Below are 14354 nucleotides of genomic sequence, written 5' to 3' on the forward strand. Positions count from 1 at the left end.
AACAAGTGTCTGAATAAATAATTATAATAATTGTTCTGGAGAATGAATATGAATGTTTCATTGCACCTTTAATTAGTTTAAAATATAAAATAATATTCTTGCAATATATTACAACTCCCTTTGCTGCTTTGCACATCTTAAATATAATTTACGTTTTATTATTATTCTCATATTTAATAAAATTTTACTTGTACAATGTACTTTTGAAGATTTCATATACAGAGGGGACCAGAAGTCACAGGAAACATTGATGAGTTTTTTTGTATTTAGCATTGAGAGCATCGAGAGAGCGGAAGTGTGTAATTTTGTGATGACAGTAAATAGTTTGTGTGAAGATCCTGATACAGCAACATTCACACCCGCTCAAATATGTAATTGCAAAAGCACAAAAATGTATATAATACATAAATTGTGTTTCAGACTTATATATATATAGTGTGTGTGTGTGTTTGTGTGTATAAATATATATATATCATATTAGATATAGGAGTTCATGTATCTGGATAATTTAATTTGATGTATCTGTATAATAATCAGTCATTTATTTGATTCTTTTTTTGCATCAGCAGCACAAAATGAATGCTTTTTGAATACATTTCTTACTCAAAATAAAACTGCATCAAACCTCAGTCTGCTCATCATTATATGCTGTTACATAACATGCGCTGCGTTGGTTTGTCGCTTGCATGCAGATCCACGACGCTGCGGTTCGTCCTCTTCCTGTTCGTCCACTACACCGCCACTTAAATCTCGCTTTACGCGCATTTTGTAATAAATTCATAATGCAAGTGTTTGTTTCTGACTCATCCTATCCTTTGATCTCCTCGGCGCGGAGAGACTTGAGTCATGCGTCTTTTGAGATGCCGCCGGTTCACCTCTGTCAGATGACATCAGCGTGCCGATACAACTTCAGTGAAATGAGCATGGAGAAAAAAACAACCGAAAAAAACGTTGGGTCGTGCACACAGCTGCTTTTATCGTTTCAATCAGGACCTGGTTTATTTGATCTTATTCTAAGAAGTTTTTCTTTGTGAACGCCCACGCCGCTGTGTATTCTTAGCAGAGCTAGTAAACTGCAGAGGAAATGGGGGTGGGGGACGCTACCCGTGTACACGGGTACGAGTTTGGCTGTTTCGCTGACTCAGATCGGTCCGTCTCAAGACCGAAGCTTCTCTAACAAGCTCGATGGAAGATTCCAACCAACACAGCAGCAGAAGCAGCAGCGCATGCACCATAACACAATTTAGACAAATCGAATTGGTAGGATCAAACTTTCATGACATTATCGAGTTTGGTGGTTTCGCGTAGTCAGAAGATATTTGATATTGCGATGTCAGAAACTGCTTTGAATGGACTGAATCTGAGACTTTTCTTGCGTGCGTACGTGTCGTGTATAGTTCATTTGTGGGTGCATATGATCAAGTGTATGTGCACCATTAGCATAATTAGGCTTTCTTCTGTTTTGGTAGGGTGAAAGCGGAAGCTATTTGACTGGATTTTCCTGCCCTTTCAATTTCCACTATATAGTATCTGTAAAAGGTGTGATTTGGCTTCACAGAGACTGACGATTAGAAGTGTTGTTAATTGAAAAAAAATAATAAAAATGTAAAAATCAAACGTGAGCCAAAATCCAACGTTAAGTCAACGTTCTGTCAACGTTCTTTACTTTTATTCGTTTTTTTTTTACTTTTAAATTCAACAGGACCGATGATAGCTGACAGGAAACAAAGCGGGGCCGGGGCGGCAGAATCAGGAAAGGTCTGTGAGCCGGGACTCGAACCCGTGACAAAAAATAAAAGCGTAACGGGGCTGAATGTTGACGCACAGCCCTCGAAACAACCGGCGCCAACCCACTTTTTGTTTTCACCCAAAATGCAACATCTGTCCGAAGTCAGTCTGACGTTACGCAGGCATCCGGCGTCTGATGGGAACGACTACTCAAATTCAAATTTCATATAAAGTTACTGATCTTATTTGTTCTAAAAACAAAAGAGCATCTGAAACACGTGAATATCTCGGTCAATATTTGCTCCACAATCATCATCGTAAAAGCTTCGTATGAGGAACAGGCGCATTTTACGAGGTGGCTCATTCGTACGACCTCGCTTGTACAAATGCATACTGTTTTTGTTAAATTGTATGAATTTGTACGAAACCTACGCGCCACTGGGGTTTAGACGAACCGTACGAAAGTCATACTGGCGAATTTGTACGAATTAGCCACTTCGTAAAATATGCATGAATTGGTTGTGAGACAGTGTTGTGAAAAACATAATCGAATATAAGTCATTACTTGCTCATTGCTGACTCGGATTCAAAAACGGGGCCTTAAAACACGACATGCAGGCTTTGCAGAGGTCTGTTCTCAGGTAAAGGTCAAAGGCCAGTTTCTAAATGCGCGACAAAGAATGAGAATCGAGAGTTGAGCAGTGAATGCGAAGATCTGATTCATAATGTAAATTTTTGTTTACCGATCACGCAAAGCTAGTGCATATGTTTTTTAGAGCATACGGACAACAGCATTTACTGTTGAAATGTCGGATTTAGAGCAAATGATACCTTTAAATATTTATTTACAAAAAAGAAAAGAGTCAACAGCTTAACACGAAGGCGCTTAACTTGCACGAGAAAAAAATAAAAAGCACGAATTTAGGTAGATTGTGCCTTTCGACAAACCCAAAAGTTATATTTTTGTCATGTTGCAGTCAAACCATTACAAATTAAAGCAAGATGATAATATCTTAAGTATATGCGGCATGTGTGTGTACACAACAATGCAACAATAATGAACATTTACTCATATTTAAGTGAAAAATACTCATATACAGCAAGTATAAAATTGTGTTTACAATTTTTACTTGTAATGGAGCAATATTTAACCAGTAGTATTTACACTTTTGCTCAAGTAATGGATTTCCTCTGATAAATGTACACAGTACACACATATATAGCGTGCATATTTTGGATGCAATTAATCATGATTAATTGTTGGTCGTTTAATTTTTAAAATCGATTCTGCCTTCCAAATGGGATAAAGCCACCTCCGAGGGATACTTTAAAGCAGGAAAAACTGCGTTCGCTTCATTAAGTGGTTGATAATGTAATAATAGTGCTAATGGAGGGATTAATGGAACACAGCCCATAACAATCAGAAGAAAGTAAAACAGCGCCCTCTGCCGCCAAAACAAGGGAGTGTTCAAGTCACAACGCGTCTTCACCCCCTGCCTCACTATTGTCTGTGATCTGCGAGAGACGCATTGTTGAATTATCGTTTTATCGACCGATGAGAGACAGCTTAAATAAAAGGAAACGAAATGTGCGAAACGTATACCGAGAGTAATTTTTCTCTGTTCACCGCTAATCCAAACGAGACACAGAAACGTCAAATTAGCATATTTCGATTTCATTATCGGGGTGAGAATGAAGTTAGGAAAGTGGTTTCGGGAAAACGAGCTGTGAAAAGAATCTGATGAGGGCCCGGGTGACGCCGCTGAAGACAAGATTCCCCTCAGCGGCAGAAGCACACACAGCGGAAACGCTTCTGCGCTTCTTCCTCGTCCCGTGGAGGTGGATAACGGCTGCTTTTGACAAGAGTGGGCTGTAAAATTAGCATCACGGACCTGCTGGTGGCTAACACGAAGGTGGCTGGCCTTTTCCGATTCAGGGGAAACCGCCGCATAAAACTCGAAAGAAGTAAAGAGACGAAAAGAATAACACCCACTCAGGCAAGATGGGATAGGAGCCTGTAGAATTAGCTCTGTTGGTTTCCCCGGTTCTCTGTGCGCAGTGTTATTAATGAGTACGTTTATCAAAGACCTTGTCATGAAGTTCATCTCTTTTGAGCTCGGCCAAATCGAGTTTAATGTTTTAAGTTTTTCCTCAGTTTTTATTTCTGGTCTACAAGACTGGTGGTGATGGGTTGGAAAGACTGATGAGCATTTTCGCTTAATTTGTGCAGTTATCAGTCAACGTTGATCAATGATAAAAAAAAAAAAGTAGTGACCTACAATTGATTACCTTAGCTATTTCTAACTAGTTTTGGACTGAAAACAAAAAATGAAAGCCTACTGTCTGAATGTCTAACGTTTACCTCGGTTTGGATGCAAACTTCAGTCTTTCCTTTTGATAGCGCGTGCCAACGTGTGGGTCCACACATGCGAAATCGAAATGTATCTTTATCTAGTGTCTGGGCCATTTCTCTCCACAAGGTATGACCGATTAATTTTTCTTTGCGTACCTGTCTTTGCTACATTGTTGTTGTTCCCTTTCAGCCGCTATCTTTGTTCTTGTTTATGAAACAAGCGACTGGGCCGGTGTTGCGGCCATCTTGTGACCCAACTAATTAATAAACAAATCAGGGTTTCCAGGTTTTCACAACAATCCCACCCAATCGCTACTCAAAACTAGGCCTAGGTTTGAGGGGGGTCCCCGTTAAAAAATTATTATCTGTTACATGTTATTTGGCTCGCATAAACCTTTTAACAGGAGTGTCCTGCCTTGATTTCGTAGTCGGAAATTGGACCTGAATGGAAATGCACACATTTTCTATCATTTGGATATTAGTTGGGGGTCCATAAGCATAGTTGACCAAAAACATGATACACTTTTGCTATAATCAAACTATGGTAAATTTTCTTCAGAATCAGAGCAAATCAGCAGAAATTAAACACAAAACATCTCTCTTTTGTTGGTTTTGATGAGACAATTATAGTGCAGTTCATACTCAGGCGTTTTAAACTGTGGAGCTAATGTGAAGTAACTAGTCTGATTAACTCATAAGAGGCTCCTCGAAAGCAGCAGATGAGATGACGTTATGGTTTGCGCACCCTTTCACTTTCTTTTCAGAAAGAGGGTCCCGCTATTGACTCATCAAAACATAATGTCACAGTAAAGAATGATGACGCTATGGTTTCGAGATCTTGGAGGTGCATGACAAGAACATAACACTAGGCTCAGAACATGATATGATACGATCCTGTTTAGTGCCGGGTTGTGACTAAATTAGATACAAACTTAAGATAATTATCGAACAAATGTCAATGCTGAAACCCACAGCTGACTAAAGATGTTTGCTGATGGATTCATGGAAATGAGTCACTGCTGTGAAGTTGTGCTTCTGCCCCCTCACTCCCACCTCGATGGAAAGTCTTATCATTGTCTGTCTCGTTCTTGTAAACATATCAGCCCCGATATTAATAAGTCATCACAAAAACAGTTAAAACAAAGCAAACAAATGCACAAGACTTTGGCAGAAAGTATGTCATTGTTTATTCCAGCAGCTGCCTTATACCGTATAAGCTTTTTAATGTTTTTGGCAGATGCCTATAAAATACAGTTTAACAATGAGTAACTTTATTTGAAAGGAGGTCTTAGGACATATACCAAAATATCAATTCAGACATATTTAGTAAATCCAAAAAGTGATTTGGGTCTTTACAATGTCAAAAGTCAGTACAATGTCACTTCTTTCCATATAGAGGTTTGTAGAGAAGATATACAGAATATATAGAGATATATAGAAATTATTTGAATGTCCACTTATGTCCAACGAATGGTCCAACAGGCATCAAATGATGCAATTGTGTTAGTAATTGAAATAGCTTTTTATATCAGATTGTTGGGTTAGCTAACATCTTAGATGAAGGTCTTTAACCCTCATTAAATAACCTTGTGCCATCTGCTTAAAGGAAGCTAGAGATTTTCCCAGAATTACTTTCACTTTTCTGAGCAATTTGTGAACTGACTTTTAAGCAGCTGGTGCCAAGATTTTAGTGGGTGTATGCAGTCGGCTCTTCATGCAAATGCGTATCTACAAGTGTTGTTGATTACATTGGCATGGTCCAGTGACATTTGTCATAGTTTTTTTTTCTTTCTTGAAATTGTTAAACAGGTCTTTTGTTTAAAGAAATACCACTTGGTTTGATATTTGTTCTCTAGTTTAATCCAATGACTTTCATAGAAGTTTAAGTATGATAAAACATTTTGCTGCCACTATATAACCAACAGCCATAAATAAAGATAAATATGACAAAATAAGAAATAAACAAAAACACACACACATACACATAATATGTTTGCCACCCTAAATATAATACCTGACCAATGACATCTCTGTTGGCAAAAACTTGGAAATAGCATACACTCTTAAAAGTAAAGATGCTTAAAAGGTTCTTCACAGCGATGCCAGAAGAACCATTTTTGGTTCCGTAAAGACCCATTAAAGAAGAACCACGTCTTTCTTAGGAGAACCATCTTGTTTTTATAATCTGAAGAACCTTCTATCATCAAAAAGAAACTTTTGTGAAACAGAAGGGTTCTTCAGATGTTAAAGGTTCTTTATGGAACCATTTAGTAAAAAACGGTATTCTGATTTCTTAGGTATTCTGATACCTTGCTCTATGTGCACCTGACCCTTTGCTAAGTTCCCACCTTTGCTGCAACTAGCTGCCTCTGATCTGCCATTTGAGACTAGCTCTTGCTATTTTCTATTTCTGCGGTGGTTTTGCGTTGTGCGTTTGGCTAGCTGCAAGAAAGTGTGGGAAATGATCCAAATGTATACAAAATAGTGGCACAAAAGAGAAAACAAGCAAGTGTTTATTGCCCCTTCTCTTTAAATAAATCTTAACATGTTCGCGCTGCAGAAATGGTGTGTTGATTATAATTATAAACGTGCTTAGCATTAAGTTGGTAACATTCGTTTAGCAAATGTAAGTCCCCTTGAACGAATGTTACCAACTTAATCTCATTCAAATTTTCTGTCGTTGTAGTGTGGACTAAGGTATTCAAAATACCAAGAAACATTTGGAGCAGTTCAGGACTTCAGCAAAGGGTCAGTTTCTCACAAATATATATACATACATGTATATAAAGTGCTTTAATAGGGTGCCAATTTTACACTGGTAATCAGAATTTGGCCACACATGGACATTCAGTGACACTTCATCCATTGAGTGGGGAGAAGCTTAAATAAAGGCTAGTGCAATAAAGGCAGAGAAATTTGAAGATGTCACTTTAAGAAATAAATAAAACAGAAAAAGCTATCATACACGTACAGAATGCCTTCGGCGTACGCTTCAAAACCCAGCAGATCAGTGCAGTGGGAGTCCACATTCAATACTGTCACAAATCCATTTCAGTCTTTGATCTAGATTCATGTTGAATTGAGCTTGATCACACCCAGGTAGGTTTCGGTGTGAGCGCTCTGGATTTTGGCTTTCGGCTGGCAGGTCACAGTTAGAGTATCTCCGCTATCGAGAGAAAAGCCTTTAGCCATTAAGACGCTGGAGAGTTTTGATCCGTTGATAAGACCTTTTAAAATCACATCTCTTTTTTTGGATTTCACAATGATTGTATGGTTTGCTTTCTCGTGAGAGGCGAGGGTAACTTTTAGGTACAGGAAATAATGGCCAAACTCGTTCACCAAAAGCTGATTACTTCCGCTGATAAAAAGCGGACGCAGGGTTTTCCACTGGAGTAAATCCACCATGTCAGTGTCTTTCCCTGCGAACAAGTAGACACAACAAGTCATGCTAAAATAAAATTCAAATAAAAGCTATTCTTTTGAATGTTCTGTTCATCAAAGAATCCTGATATTAATAAAGAAATGTTTCTTATGCAGCAAATCAGCATATTAGAACGATTTCTAAAGGATCACGTGGCACTGACATACTATATTTCTTATATCTTCATGTATAATATAATTTTATACATTTTAATCTACTTGGACGTAAGTTGCCAAATGGCTACTGTACAAATTGAAGACACATGTGTAAGTGCCCCTGTTGTGGATTTTTGAAAATGACCTTTCATGCAGTGTGTAACACAACTTGAAGTTTTAAATCTGAGAGTACACCATCTATAAAGTTGGTGTCTTTCAAAAGAAAGAGTTGACTCTTAATCAGTGAAACGAGTCCCATACCGTTTCATGTTGGTCAACATGAAACATTAGCATATTGAGAACCCACTTGTTGGTCTGAATGAAAATGCTAATTAATTTTTTGGCACTGTGGGTGCCACATTTGGAGTGTTAAAAACTCATTTAAAAACACTGCTTTAAATGAAATCGACCATTAGACTGGGGAAAAAACATTAAACAAATCGTTTGGGTGTTGCTGAACAAATAAAAATAAATGCACATTATGTTTTTTTTGACTTTGTATGCTTGTTTGGGATTCCGATATTCATAACCCATAATAGGAGCACTTTAAAAGTCTAAAAGGTTTAAAATTCTGACTTACAGTCTGGTAAAAACTCCATTAAAGGATGATTATAGGACGGAGGGTGGTTGTCGTTTTCTTGATTCTGCTGGAGAAAAAGAATGAAGTATTATTGGTACAAAAGTAGTAGGCAAAACTGAATTTTTCAAGAAGGTTGCAAAAACCTTGAGCTTTAAGCATTTATACAGAGTTTAAGATTTCATAAATAAAATAGACATTACTAAGGTGGTTTAATTGCTAGGTGGTTGCTAGGTTCCTCTTGGTGGTCACTGTAGAGCACTGCCAAGAGGTGGATAGTATGTTATCCAGTCCATTCCAGTCAATTTTTTTTTTTAAATTTATGTCAACAAATTATGTAATACGCAGTGCTTCTGATGTCAGATGAACAAATTGAAAAACATCATCACGGAAGAGGAGGGGTTGTGGAGTGGCATTTCCCTTCAGTGGAATGATGTCATTCTATCTTCTTTTGCTGTTCCGTGGTTGCTGGTTTGTCTTTACTAGTCTAATATGTCTACATCTACCTTTTTTTTCGCATGCGTGTGGAAAAAGAAAAACCTTTCAAGAGAAAGTATAGTTTCAGAACCAAACCAATTTCATTTTCAAGCATCAGAATCAAGTTCTCATGTCTTATAGGTGTTACTTTTGAATGAAACCACCAGTTAACTCTTCTAAAACGGTTACCCACATATATATATCTTTTCCCCAACTAGAATAGTAGTGAACTGTGACTCAAAAATGATGGTAAAGTGGAATTGCATAAGATGCTGATTTGTATCAATAGAGAGTTCCATTTCTTATTTTCTATTGCACTGAATTGTGCATGCACATGTTTTGACACGTTCATGTGGTAACCATAAAAGTCAACCTTCCAACCGGCATGATATCATGGCTAAGTAATCCGTTCAGATAAACAAAAGCATCTTCTAAAAAGTCAGATCGCTCCGCTGTTCTGGAAAGAGAGACGATGATTGAAAGTGATATCTGCAATATTGATAATGAGTTTCCACACAGTCACTAAATGAACTGTTTTCTTACTGTATACATATGACTCATTGTATCGTGCGCATTAAAAGGAGAGACAGATCTTTTTGTATATAGAAATATATAGAATCTTTTTTTAAAAAAATCAATGATAAAGTTTTTTTTTTTTAAAACGTCAGTTCTCTGCAGATACCTGCACATCCACTTTATACACCCCCTTCCAACATTGTATTTTTCGCAGTGATGCCATAAAAGAACCGCTTAGTCAACCTAAAAGAATAATTCCTAAAAGAACCATTGTTGTTTTTTTTCTTAGCAGGAAGAACATTTTAAAAAAGTTCCATGGATGTCAAAAATTCCTTATACAATGCCAACAAACCTTTATTTTTAAGAGTGTATCTGCTGGTCACTTTAAGTAATTAAATATGTTTCTATTCTATTCTATGCTATATACTATTTTATAATAATCAATGTTATAGTCTTAAAAATAACACAATATCTCCCACCCCATGAAGAACTTTAAACATGGAAAACATGGACGCTTTCCATTCTACACAAAATTCTTTATACTAAAAAAAGGTTATTATAATATACGTTATATAAGTATATAAGTAATATATAAGTAAATAAGTATAAGTTAATTTAAGGAACTGTTAACTGAAAGTTTTTTTTTGAGGAACCTAAAATTGTTCGCACTGCTAAACCCCCTTTTTTTAAGAATGTAGTTACTTTACTTCAAGTAATATATGTACATCTGTAAATAACTTAAATAGTTAATGGTAAGTTAATTGGACCTTATATATTTCGGTCTGTAAATATAAGCGTGCCGTGATTACACATATCTGCGTTCCCCTCATCTGCGGTCTTGAGTCAGCAGCCGCTGTGGTCTGACTGTATCCCACCAATGTACAGATACGAAATACAAAACAGAACCCGAAACAATTTAACCAGTTCACACAATCCAATACCAGAACAAACAGGGATTTCTCTTCATTTCAATGGGATTTTTAAACATACGCATACTTTAAATGAAGTAAACAGAGCTGCAGTAATGGATTTCGCGCAATAAAGATTCAAAAAGTGGGCTTTCACGGGCGAACCATTTTTTAGTGTAAAGAACATTAACATACTAACTAACTCGGACTAGAGCTGTTCCATGGATGTTAAAGATTCCCCGTGGAACCATCAATGTCAGTAAAGAACCTTCATTTCAGATAGATTTATAGATTTCAGATCTTAACCATACCTGCAGTGCACTAGGAGTTGGCGCATCTCTTCGGATGATGTGGAGAGTTATGGATGTGCCCAAGCCTAGAGTGAGCAGGGTGGCCCAAACAAGCAATACCCGGATCAGTCTCCTCTGATGGACCAAAGCAGCTCCACCTCCTCCACCCCTGTCGCCCGTTTTATCATTGCAGTACTCGGCAGATAGAGACATGATGCCCGACAGCCTCTCAGTGCAGGCGTGAGAGATGAGTGAGCAAACCGAGACGAAAACACTGGGACTGATAATGCAGAATGAGCCTCTTGTCTTCTGGTTGGCCCGTAGACAAACCTCAGAATGTGTCAAGCTTCCTGTATGATGTTTGTGTGAGTGTCTGTGTTCCTGTTTAGAGTTTCTCAGCAGATGTCCAAGAGGAGTGCTGTAGTGTACTTTCCCCTAAAGCATGGGTGATGTGCTATATGAAACACCTCTCATCTGGGCAGGCCCTCCTACTCGCTGTCAAGCGGCGGGAAGCAGGTGTCAAAGTCCCTTTAATAGACTGCTGGGAGTTTTTACACTCTAAAACCATTGCGTTCTGTAGACCACATGTGACGCACTACATGAGACCTGCACTAAGGCATATACTGTGCTGTTGTGTACAGGTGTAGGTTTCGTTTTTTCTTGCTGTGGCTTGTTTAGTGGCCAAAGTGAACTTGTTCTGACATGTTTAGAACATAAGAAAGCTAGCCGACCACATTTAGCACATTGAATCAGGGCAATACTAAAGTGTATGTGCCACGTTTTTGCTGCATTTCTGATTAAACATGTTATGAGCCAGTGATGCATAGGAATAGATACCTTAGATGAAACATAAAAAGTCGTCCAATTTATATTTGACCTCAAAATTAAAATAACATAAAATAGGCTAAATAAATAATAAAGATATATCATAGAAACAATAGCATTGTTTAGTAAGATTTTTTGAAGTTCTTGAAAGAAGCTCGCCAAGGACGCATTTATTTGATCAAAAATACATCAAGAACAGTAATAATGTGAAATGTGAATGCAATCTTACCAACCAGTTTCTGTTTGAATATGTATTAAAATGTAATTTATTAATTTTCAGCATCATTACTCCAGTCTTCAGTGTCACATGAACCTTCAGAAATCATGCTGATTTAATGCTTGAGGTGAGCTAGATATATTCTCGACAGATTTGACATCCTCTCTAATATGGGTATGTACAGAGATATCTATATTTGAACATTTGCACTTTTGACACTTTTAATCAATTTATTAAAAATATGTGCAAAAAACGCACATGTAAACTGTATGTGATTACACGTCTGATGCTGTGACCCAGTTGTGGTTTCCCTTATGTGACCCAGAATCACGCCTATTTCTGAAAAATAATGGAAAACGATGAGTAACAAAGAATCTCCTTCAGTTTCTCCTCTTCAGAATGCGTTCGTGTAATCATGAGTGTTTCGGCAAACCATCCAAAACATCTGAAGTAATTGCAAGCAGTTAACCAATAAACCACAAAGCGAGAAATGATGAAATACCAACACTTTCCAAAGCCACAAGAGATTTTCCCAACTTTGGCCTTGGGTGAGATAATAAATCAGTGGAGAAGCAAAATCAAAAAGGGAACCTTGCTGTTCAGACCCGTTTGATTGAGAGGAAGCGAAACAGACACAGAGACACATTTCAAAGATTAGGTCATCTATCTGGAGTGAGTGAGGTTGGTGACTGGTCAGTCTTTCCTCACCAGAGGAAGTTCAGAGCTGTTAAAAAAAAAAACCTGAGATGCGTGGGGACAAGATGGGAAAGTTATATATATGGTGAACATGGTCGAATGTTTATCGTTTCTCTCTCCTACTCAGTTTCCAACTGACCGCGTTGACAGCATAACACAACTTCATAATTAATAAGCTTATTAAGGTCTGTGGAAAGTTATTCTGTGGAGGTACATGTACAATTTTAGGTTCCTCAAAGAACCTTTGAGTGAATAATTCATTTCTAGGACATTTTAAGAAACTTCTTCCATTCTAAAGAAACTTTTTACGGACTGGGAAAGTTCCGAAGATTCTTCATGGAACCCAAGAACCTTCATTTTTAAGAGTGCAGGTATATCATTAGTTTGAAAGGCTTTCAGCTGAAGATGTGTATTAAGTGAAATAAAGCCATGGGGGATTTTAAAGGTGAGACGCTGTGCAATGTCAAAGTGTGACGTTAATCCAGCTCAGGATGGATTTGCTGCTGTAATGTTAATACGGCTGACAATAAAGAGACACAGCCATCCATTCACTTCATAGGGCTTTAGGACTGAATCTTTTAACAAGTATCAGATAAACATGTCTTTGGCAAAACATCCCTTTGCATAGAGTTTTCACACACAAACACTTCGGTGAATACAGAAGTGGTCCACTGTAACCAGACGTTTGTTGTTGTTGTTGACTGATATCAAATCTTGTCCATATTTTGATAACGATAACTTACACAGAAATACTACAGACTACAGTGACTATCTACTATCTTCAGTTCAATTCATATCATTCCAAATGTAATACATTCAGATTATTTAACACTGATAATAGGACATAATCTCATCGTGTTCAGTTTGGGAGGGGGGAGGTTGTCAGGGCCTAGTTTGTATTTAATACATATTTTCATTTATTTAATCTTTTATATGTGATTTTTTTCCCCCTATGTACCGGAAACTTCTGACACCGAGGCAAACTCATTGTGTGTGCAAGCAACAATGGTTGTTTGTCTCCATCTACAGGTCTTAAAAATGTCCTACACATTATGTGATGTTTAGTATGTGCTACGGGAAGAAGACAACACTGGAATGAAAGGACTGTCTAGATGAGCTCCATAAAAACGCCAGTTCATCCAAACCGCAAAGTTGTTTATTTAGTTTATTATCAGACAACAACTAAAGTAAAAACATGCAATTTATGTGTGATATATCTTTAATTAGTCTACTCAACAAATTATAGTCAATAATACAAGTATTTAATCTTTTCTACAAGGAATACTAATTGTATCCATGTCAAGTATAGTAAAAAACTATACATTTTTAAAGTAGTCTCATTTCCACTTATTTCAGATATCGTAATATCTTATATAATTCATTATAATTAACTATTATATATTATATGCAATTGTGTCTTATATAAACAAATATGTCTAATACATTGTAATATATAATTATAACATCTAAATATAATAATAATATTTTAGCTCTTTGTTTTATTACTGTTCTTTATTATTTTATACTTTAATATACTTTTATATATTATTTATACTTAGCAGGCCATCTATAATTACTTTTTATGCTATTCATTAGCCCACAGGTTAATCACTGAACAATTAAGATTTAATAACAGTAATATTAAGGGGTTAATCCACCCGTATATTGAAAATTTAGTCATTATTCACGTACCCCCATGTCATTCCAAACCCGTAAAAGCTTCATTTGTCTTCTGAACGCAATTTAAGGTATTTTGGATGAAAATTGATCGCCAAACAATTAGCCAACCACCGTCAGGGTGCAGAAAAGTATGAATTTTATGAAGTGGAGAGAATACATCTTGCACGCAAAGAAAATAAACATTTATTCAACAATTTATCTCCTCTCTGTCTCAAAGCTTTTAAGGGTTTGGAACGACATTGGGGTGATTAATGACAAAATGTTCATTTTGGGATGGAGTACCCTTTAAAGACTTAAAAACCAGCTCACCGTAAGACCAAGGAAATAACATTCCCTCAATCACCCAAGTAATTCACCCATTGAGAAAAGATTTCACGATGGCTTCGGACATCTGTGTAACTTCAGCATTCATTCACTGTTGGTGTGAATAGAGCTTTAGAGTTCACACACTGTGTTGGATCGGATGGAAATGTCATTGTTGAAACACTCAGCAGATGGCAATATTTCCCAA

At 37.1% G+C, this 14354-nt stretch overlaps 1 protein-coding gene across 2 annotated transcripts; it reads right to left on the reverse strand.

Annotated features, from left to right (window-relative positions):
- Positions 1–5247: 5247 nt before the first annotated feature.
- tnfsf18 (TNF superfamily member 18) lies at positions 5248–10972 on the reverse strand. 2 transcript variants are annotated; one of them, XM_043228996.1, is made up of 3 exons: positions 10447–10972; positions 8238–8301; positions 5248–7500 (listed from the first exon to the last, which is right to left on the reverse strand). In XM_043228996.1, exons 1-3 carry the CDS (start codon positions 10636–10638, stop codon positions 7151–7153), a joined length of 606 nt encoding a protein of 201 aa, XP_043084931.1. In that variant the 5' UTR covers positions 10639–10972; the 3' UTR covers positions 5248–7150. The 2 variants fall into 2 exon arrangements, with proteins under 2 accessions (XP_043084931.1, XP_043084920.1); XM_043228985.1 differs by having other exon boundaries at positions 8238–8304; positions 10447–10965.
- Positions 10973–14354: the final 3382 nt, after the last annotated feature.

The sequence above is a fragment of the Puntigrus tetrazona genome, chromosome 3 (genome assembly GCF_018831695.1).
Source record: "Puntigrus tetrazona isolate hp1 chromosome 3, ASM1883169v1, whole genome shotgun sequence".
In the NCBI taxonomy this organism is placed as follows: domain Eukaryota; kingdom Metazoa; phylum Chordata; class Actinopteri; order Cypriniformes; family Cyprinidae; genus Puntigrus; species Puntigrus tetrazona.

Excerpts from the sequence above, each read along its gene's own strand:
- tnfsf18 (XM_043228985.1), bottom strand. The coding sequence starts at position 10,638 with ATGTCTCTATCTGCCGAGTACTGCAATGATAAAACGGGCGACAGGGGT. Across the intron at positions 8,305-10,446 it reads CAACTCCTAGTGCACTGCAG|CAGAATCAAGAAAACGACAA; the intron begins GTATGGTTAAGA and ends CTTTTTCTCCAG. Across the intron at positions 7,501-8,237 it reads AATGGAGTTTTTACCAGACT|GGAAAGACACTGACATGGTG; the intron begins GTAAGTCAGAAT and ends ACTTGTTCGCAG.